General features: G+C 44.7%; 1 protein-coding gene across 1 annotated transcript in view; it reads left to right on the forward strand.

Annotated features, from left to right (window-relative positions):
* Window positions 1-7,708, forward strand: part of MAPK13 (mitogen-activated protein kinase 13) — an 11,245-nt gene extending 3,537 nt beyond the window's left edge. Inside the window, exons 3-12 of the mRNA XM_009069662.1 lie at window positions 311-369; window positions 1,452-1,560; window positions 2,588-2,617; window positions 3,028-3,075; window positions 3,998-4,112; window positions 4,460-4,531; window positions 5,001-5,080; window positions 5,555-5,633; window positions 6,933-7,109; window positions 7,416-7,708. Coding sequence (XP_009067910.1) covers window positions 311-369; window positions 1,452-1,560; window positions 2,588-2,617; window positions 3,028-3,075; window positions 3,998-4,112; window positions 4,460-4,531; window positions 5,001-5,080; window positions 5,555-5,633; window positions 6,933-7,109; window positions 7,416-7,495 — 849 coding nt within the window. The 3' untranslated portion in view covers window positions 7,496-7,708. The remainder of the gene's footprint in view (window positions 1-310; window positions 370-1,451; window positions 1,561-2,587; window positions 2,618-3,027; window positions 3,076-3,997; window positions 4,113-4,459; window positions 4,532-5,000; window positions 5,081-5,554; window positions 5,634-6,932; window positions 7,110-7,415) is intronic.
* Window positions 7,709-8,860: the final 1,152 nt, after the last annotated feature.

An 8,860-nucleotide genomic window follows, 5' to 3' on the forward strand; every position in this document is an offset into this window, starting at 1 on the left:
AGCAAGTTCTTTCTGGTGACACCACCTTTAATTGCGAGGTCCCAACATTTGGCATGTACCCATAGTCTTGTAATTTAACTGCTACCTGTCTGCTGTGCCCAGTTGGCACCAGGCTAAATCTGACGTGTAATGTGTGCTGCCATGTATTAATAAGAGGAAAAACATTGACATCAGTGAAGAGTCCTTGAATTCCTCAGATGGAGTTCTCTGTGGTTGTCCATGTGCACGTGCCACGGACAACTGCTACCTGAGTGCCATGTGCATAGCAAATGCTTTCCAGGTTTAAATGTGGACTTGTCTCTACCATCAGGTCATTGGGCTGCTTGATGTCTTCACCTCCACCTCCTCCTACCAGGGGTTCCAGGACTTGTAAGTTTGGAGTTGTTTGCTCTGTCTAGACTCTGCCATTGCCCAAGTCACCTGTGTCTTAGCAGCAGGATAACAGATCAGGTTGAGGTGCAAAGGGGCCAGACATCCCCAAATAACACAGAGAATCAAAAGCACACATCAGTTCCCATGGCTAAAACGCCCAGAATACACAAACAGATCCCGTGCCACGCTCACAGCTGGGAGAACACAGAATGTACAGAGCAGCCTATGTAATAAAGACGTGGTACATTCCATGGCGTATCACATGTAGTGTGACCCATGCTAACACTGCCTGTGTGATTGCAGAGCTAAGAGGCTGCACTCAAAATGGGAGAGGTATTGTTCATCAGGCCCCAGGGCAATTAAACTGAGAATTTTAAAGATCTGGCTTTCTTTCCATCTTGATTCTGGCCAGTTGGGTGGTTTTGGTTTGCTTTTTTGTTTGTTGTTGGGTTTTTTGGAGGCATTTTCCCTCAGTGTTTATGATCAGGTTGGACGAGTTGTTTTCTTTTCCCCACTGTTGTGGGGAGCAGCATATTCCTGGGTTTGGGGACTTGGCTGATGGCTGGGTATTTAGCAGCCTGCAGGAAAAACATTTGAAGGGTCTCAGAGCAGTTCCTGCAGGAAGACTCATCACAACTAGTTTGCAGTCTCAGCAGGCAGATACTGAAGAAAGGCAGATGTTGCTGTCTAAGGCAGGGCTGAAGAACATTACAAAGATAAATTTGGGAGCCAACACAGCAGTTCTGCTGTGTAAGATGTTTCAGCTCCCACGTGGTGAAAGGTTATCCAGAAATGAACATCACTTGAGGTCTAAAGTAAACTAATTCAGGATCCTGAAGATCCTTGTTCTTACTTGTCGTCAGGTATTTATTTAATGGGAGGAGAAAGAGCAGTTTTCAGAGCAGGTTGAAATCCCAGCATCACTGCAGGCTGTGCGAGTTAGCCAGAAAGACCATCACAACAACTCATCTTTTTTACAGTAAATTACACAGCCAAAAAAAACCCAAACCCAAGTGAGAATGAGTCTGGTCCCCTGCATTTTTCTTCTAGACTCAGGGCCTTGTCTTACTGCCTTTTAGCTACCTGGTGATGCCATACATGCGGACAGATTTACAAAAGATCATGGGACATGAATTCACTGATGAAAAGATCCAGTACCTGGTCTATCAAATGCTGAAAGGGCTGAAGGTAGGTGGGTCTGGAGGAGTTTAGTGATTCCCCATGTGTCCTGCATATGTCACCTCTGGATTGACTCTAAGTAAAGTATCTTCCAACACTATATAGGAAGATTTAGGGGGGTTAGGGCATCCCCTAAGAACAGATATTGGCTGTTGAACTGCTTTTGTTCCAGCACACATCAATAAAGTGACAGCTTGTTCACATCAGTCAGCTGGGTATCATAGCAATCAGCAGCCACAGACCTTGCAATGGTTTTTCCATGACAGCAGTTGCATCGCTCATTGACTTGCCAAAACCCTTAGCAAAACTCTATACAGAGAGTCAGAGACTGGCAGCAACAGGGGCTTCTGCTGAAGTCATAATACAGACTCTCAGGGGAGAAGACAGAGGGAATGATTTTCTATTCAATAGAATAAGGAAGGAATATGCTTCTTTAACTGGCTCAGAGAGAGCGGAAAGGAAACACTGCAAACCCCAGGATATAGAGACAGTGTCTTACTGCAGCCCTCTAACACACTTCACCTGGAGTCAGAGAGTGGCTTATAGCATGAATGAGTTCACCTTAATAGCTTATTTCCCCAGATCACTGTTATCTTGACTTTAAAGAAAGGGGGGGAGGACACACAGAAGGTTTAACTGATGTGCCAAAAGCTATATAGTCAGGTTTTGCAATTTTATGTTTTCATGCTGAGATTATTTTGTTGAACACCCAAAATACCAAGTTTTCATGTTGTCTGCCATAACCTCAATGCCTTTGATAGTTTGAAACCATTACTGTAGTTGCTTTAAGGAACTATTGCTTCATCCTTCCTCTTCTGCTCTATGCAACTTCTTTAGATTGGCAGTAACATTGCAAATACTACTAGAAATTCAGGGCAGAGAATTTTTTTCAAGCTGCTGCCCTGGGGGTCAGGGACCTTGCAGCAGGCTGCAGAGTTGTGTTCCCAGCAAGTTCTTGTTTGTAGCTCCTGTTTCTTTGCTGGAGAACAAAAGTTGTCTGCTGGTGATCACATTGTAGTTCCTCTTTTTATTGCAGTATATTCATTCAGCTGGCATCGTCCACAGGGTAAGTTCATGTGTGCTCTTACTCTGATTTTTGCTTGTTTGAGAAACACACCATGGTCATAAAGTTAATACATTCCTAAACATTGTTTCACTAATAGTGTTGCCTACTCTAAGGTCTCATTTCTGTCCCACACCCTGTCTGTGTTGGAATTTGCTCATTTGTGCAGCATTTTGAGGAAATGCTGTATTTTCTGACAAGCTGAGAAGCATGTTAGGATGCTTTTTGAATTAAAACTATTTAAAAAAAAAAAAGTAAAGCTGTACAGTATAGCAGGTATGGTGTCTTTGCTGAATTGATACCGGACTTGGGATGTTATGAGACCCCATCAAAGATGAGCAGAGGTTGAACTGAGGCTTGTGTTGATGTGCTGCAAGTTGAAACATCCTTATTATTCTGCTTGTCTGTTGTAGGACCTGAAGCCAAGTAACCTGGCTGTGAACGAAGACTGTCAACTAAAAGTAGGTGGAAAACCACCACTTTGTAGCATGTAGCATATCAGATCATGGAGGAACTGCTCTGCCAGCAGGAACTTGGCACTGTCATGTTTCCTCTAAGGCTCAATCCAAGATGTTTTGTTACTTGGCAGCTGCAGACAGTGGGAAATACCCACCTGCTGATGTAACTTGCTGAATCAGGGCCCAGGACTTCAAATGAACATCCTGTCACTGTAATTCCTGCGGCATGACAGTTTGTAATGACTTCCTAGATAAATTCAATACTGCTGAGCAATACTTGCATTAGGTGAACAATCCCTGAAGGGCAACTGGATTCGAGGGCAGTTGCCCTTTGGTTGTCATTGACATTATGGTTATGATTCTAGACAAAGTTATTTCCAGTATTGCTCTGAAGGGTTTACTCGCAGCTCACTGGTGTGGTTCTCTAGCATGTGTTCTCTGTAATGTATATTACAGGGAGTGGCCCCATTGCCCTTAAAGGTCGCGTCAGGCTTGTTTATCTTCAGTATTGAGGGAGAGGCCACCCTCTGTCAGTTGCAAGGCTTACAGGAAAGAATGAGTCGTGGTGGCCTGGGAGCATGCCTTCACCACCAGGTCAAAGAACAACACAAATAAAGCACACAGACTTGAAACTTAAGCTTCAAGAAAGGAAGTGACCTTCTGGGTAGCACCCAGTACTGATCCTTTCAGCAGGGTCTTCTCACAACAGCTGTTTTTGCAGCTGGCTTGCAATTTACAGTGGAATTAAGACAAATGTGTTAATTCTTAAACTGTCCCATTGGTGGCTGTGGTCTAGTTGGAGCTTTGATCTTATCTGATTGGACCTGCTTCATTTTCTCTTAGAAGTAGAGTTTCACTTGCCCATAGGATTTCCGTTTTCTTTCCTGCCCTTCCTTCTTCTTCTTCTTCCTTTGGTGAACTGCAGATCTTGGATTTTGGCTTAGCCAGACATGCTGATGCTGAAATGACTGGCTACGTGGTCACACGGTGGTACAGAGCCCCAGAAGTAATTCTGAACTGGATGCATTACAACCAGACAGGTGGGTGGCCTTCCCTCAGCAGTGTGACTATCTGCTGATCAGCCTGGGGATCTTGCTTGGTGAAATCACATGTAATCCTCCAGATGTTTTCCTGTCATCAGTGTTCCCTGGAGCGGAACAGGTCCCAAAAGTGTTGCACGGCCTCCAAAGCTAATGCTTGCAGGAAATGACAAAAGCAGAGATTTTAGCAACATAGAAAGAACAGAGGAGGGTGGGAGTGAAATTTAAATCAGTGCCTGCTGCAAGCAGCAGCGCTAGTGACAGCCTTAGCAATCATTGCTGCTTTTGTACTGTCCTTTTGGTTTTTTCCTTCTCCACCCCCCCTTCTGCTTTTTGTCTCTGAACAGTGGATATCTGGTCTATTGGTTGTATCATGGCAGAAATGCTGACTGGGAAAACACTTTTTAAAGGAAAAGACTGTATCCTTTTAAGCTGAACCTTTTACCTGGAGGGAGCAATAATTCTTGGTGTGTGTGAATGAGCATTTACGAATGAGGATGCTGAGAAAAATAGGTGTCAGGCTGGTTTACCAGGAGGTAATTGCAGGGACCAGTCTTTTTGGTGAGGAAAACATAACATAAGAGGGGACCTTAGAAATACAGCTCTGTGCTGGCCACGTGTGCCCTATATCAGCAGTTCAACTTTGCGCGGCCATAGCTCCATCCGCAACCCCCTGCATCACCCCTGGAGCCCATGTGCATGTGCCCTGGCAGAGCTGTGCCAGGAAAAAAGGCTTGTAGCTCTTTTTGCTAGCCTAGAATCTCTACTTGTGTGACTCTGTTGGGTTTGTATTATAATATACTTGTAGCTCCCGCAGGCTGAGCTGGGGGTTGGGGGTGATGTCCAGGGCTCACTCCTTGACAGGTGATCTTTGACACAGCTTGCCAGACCTGGATCAGCTGACTCAGATCCTGAAAGTAACGGGGCATCCAGGAGACGACTTTGTGGAGAAGCTGGAGGACAAAGCGGTAAGAAAGTTGACTGCGGATTTGGGTCCCGGTGGCAGAGGTGTAGGGGGGAGAGGTTAGCTTGGCTGTGTGTGTGAGATGGGAGAGGTGCTGCTCTACAGCAGCAGTGAAGAGGTGCAACCGCAGTCTTTTCCCCTTGGCATGGAAGACATTTTCCTAGTGGCACATCTGATGGACCTGGTGTTGTGTTGGGAACTGGCGTGGATTGCAGGAACCCCTGTGAGAGATGCCTGGTGCCCCAGCAAACCACCAACCTTCTCTGTTCTCCAGTTTGGCTCTCAAAGTATAAATATTTCTATATTTCAATTGATAAAAAAAGTTCCTTGCCAACTGCTCCCTGCAATGTGACATTGGGGTGATTTGCTGTTCTCTCCATTTGCCTTTGCTCACTGGAGCCATGAGACCTGAGAGCTGTGTTTCACACCCCCTCACACTTGTTCATGTGCAGTAATTGTGCTTTCCTTTCTCTTCCAGGCTAAGAGTTATATCAAGTCCCTTCCCAAAATCCCCAAGAAGGATTTGTCTGTGCTTTTCCCTAAAGCAAATCCTCAGGGTAAGTCATCTCCAGCATTTCTCATGAGTTCTCACAGCTGCAGAGGAGGCAAGTTGACTGTCACAGCTCTAATTCTACTTATCCTTTTTGTCATAATTTCTTCCTACTTTTTTCCCTTGCGGGTTGTGCCCCTGCCCCTCCCCAGAGCAAATATGTAGGACTTGTAAGCAAAATGGTTCTTTATTGGCATTACAGTGGTGATGTTCTGCTGTTCTTGCCCATTTCTTACTAATTTTTAATTTTAAAATTGCACAGCCTGTAGCAAACAATATTTATGGAAGAGAAAAGCTTTTGACTCTTGTATCAACAAGCCAGAAGAAAGAAGGTGCTGGATATAACGGGATGTCTTGGTTCTGAGATGCAAATTATAGGATTAGGACAGTTGCATGTAACTGTTCCAACTGGTATGAGAGTTAGTTGGGATGAAGTTTGGCTGATATTAGCTTCCTGAAGTTATTGTCTGCAGCCAAGGAGGTGATTATTTAATCAGTAGCATTTAGATAAACAAAACAGCTCTTCTTTGATGATTATTATTACCCAGCCTATCATCTAAGGCATCATGGGTTTTGATAAAGTGCTACAAGAGCTCCATGGTCCACTCCAGTACTTTTTTTTTTTTTTTTTTTTTTTTTTTTTGGGGGGTGTGTGCAGATCCTGCTTGTTGAATACCTGGATATAGCAGCTCTTAACAGACAGATGAGATGTGCAATTTTCAGGGTAAAAATCATTCTCATACAAAGAGCTCTCTTCCCAAGTAGGTCAGAGGTGAGATCAAGCAAAGCTCTTCTAAAAACTAAAAGGAGGAAAGCATTAAAAGGTTAAAACCAAGTGGGAATGGGGCTGACAGACTAGCTGGTATCTGAGTTTCCTGTCCTCCTGTTTACCAGGGAGGTCTAGATTTTTATACAGATTACTCATTTTAAGGTTACTTTGAGATGTGGGCCTCTGAGTGAAAGCAAATGATTAAAACTGAAAAAATATCTTGAAGTTACTGGTTTGCTCTTCATGTTCCTGCAGCCCCCTCGGTGCAGCAAAGCTTATTCAAGTGTAACTTGCTATTTCTGCACAATTTATACCTCCAGTTCTGTTAGTAAGAGCTCCCCGAGGCTGCTGTTGGCAGACTTTGCACCTCCACTGCTAGGAGCTCCTTGCTGCCTTGACAGGATTAGGAATCTCTTTCATTTTCAGGTCTGGAGACGTAGTACTGGAAATACTGGTCCTATCACTTGCAGGGTTCATGCACAGGATGCATACTCTCCACTGCACCTTGCTTAGCCCTGTTCCCATCTTCTCCTACAGCAGTGGACCTGCTTGACAGGATGTTGCAGCTCGATGTGGGAAAGCGTCTCACAGCAACGGAGGCATTAGCTCACCCCTATTTCGACCAATTCCGAGACATTGAGGAGGAAACAGAAGCACAACAGTCCTATGATGATTCTCTGGAACATGAAAAGCTTTCAATAGATGAGTGGAAAAGTAAGAAGTTTGTTTTCTTTGAGGCTCCTGTCTGGCATGGGACTTTCCTACCACTCTCCTGTGCACATGCTGAGTAAAGCTGGGATTGCCTGCTGATGCTTCAATGGTAGTGCACATATCTCTTGCCTTGCTCTTGCTTTTATGCATTCAGGCAAAGATCCCTCCAGCTCTGCAGGCAAACTTTGTCTCTCTGCTTTGTCTCTTCTAGCTGGTACCTGCCACTGAATACCTCCTCTCTGTATGTATAGCATTCAAACTTTCATTTGTGTCCTCTAAATTCATAGTTATTTTGTTCTGCTTTTCAAGAGCACATTTACAAGGAGATCTTGTCCTTCAGTCCCATTGCACGAAAGGACTCAAAGAAGCAAAGTGGGATGTCCTTATAGTGACTGGTGTGGCTGTGGCTGGGCTTCACTTCTTGCTGACAGATGGGATTCATTCCACGCTGCTTTGGTGCTGCGCGTCGCCCGGCCTGTGGGACTTCTCTGTGGCCAACAGAAGGATGACACTGCTGTGGGCATTGGACTTTGTTCTACTAAAGGGGAAGTACCCCAGACAGTTTTCAACACAAAAGATATATCTATATTCTTGTTAAAACTCTAAGTGGGAGAGTTTTACCAGGTATTTCTTATTTTTTCCCCATATTTGTCCACTTGAGAGAGAAGGGGTTTCATTCTTTCCCATTTTTCTTTTCAAGCACAGGGTTTAGCACATTAATTATGGACAAGGTAAAGAAAAAGGTAAAATTGGCAAGTGAATCCCAAGCAAAATGATCAGAAATAGTGAAATTCAATGTAATAAGACTTTATCCAGTCTAGCTCTGACTATGCCCCCCCTTGCCCCGAGCAGCCACAGCATCCAGCACAGCAAGGCTGCCGGGATGGTGCCTGCTTCGGGCCACCGTGGCATCGGTCTGCGTTCAGAGCAGCTCCAGACTCATGCTATACACACAACTCTGCTCAAGTGTTTCCCCACAGAGAGCCACTGTCATCCCAGCCCCCACCCCCCATTTCATTCCCTGGGTTTTGATCAGTGCTCTTTTTTCCCCACTGCTAGCTGCAAACACAGCCTGGCTGGGAGTTCAAGGCCACTTCCCACATTGATAGACTGGATATCCCAAGGAGCTGCAGAAGTTACTTTGAACATGGATCTACAGGAAGTTTTTCAGCCTGTGCTGAAACTGGTGTATCTGCAGATCCATGGCTTATCAATACAGTCACTAGATAGTTCAGTGCTAGGCAAGCACAGCTTCTAGTTGTGATAACACCTTTGAACTGCAGTACCTTCTTCCCTATGACGATCAGTCAGGTTCAGCCAGTCATTCTAAAGTCCACCCCAAGGGATGTGTGCCAATAGACAAGTGTCTTCTCTGTATTAGAGCTCAGAGCACATAGTCCCCAGCACTAGAGAAAAGTATTTGTTGAGAAGGTATGTGAACTCAGAAATACATACAGTGTTTCTCAATGCTCCCCACCTTCTGTAGCTGCTGATCTCCTTTGGATTGGTTTAGCCAGGTTGTGTGCTTCAGTCCTTTTTAATTTTGTTCTTAAGTAATGTTCAGTTTTCCTGTACACACCTTAAGTAAGGGAAAACTGCATTACCAGAATTTTCTGCTCTCTCTTCTCTACTGGGAACTGCCCAGAGTGATGTCATGTTCCATGGCTGTCTCTCTGTTACAGCCCATGCCATGCAGCACTCAGAAGCCTCCAGTGACTGCAGCTTTTTGATATGATGGTGTTAATGTTATCCTG

Source organism: Acanthisitta chloris, unplaced genomic scaffold, assembly GCF_000695815.1.
Source record: "Acanthisitta chloris isolate BGI_N310 unplaced genomic scaffold, ASM69581v1 scaffold15912, whole genome shotgun sequence".
NCBI classification, from domain to species: Eukaryota; Metazoa; Chordata; class Aves; order Passeriformes; family Acanthisittidae; genus Acanthisitta; species Acanthisitta chloris.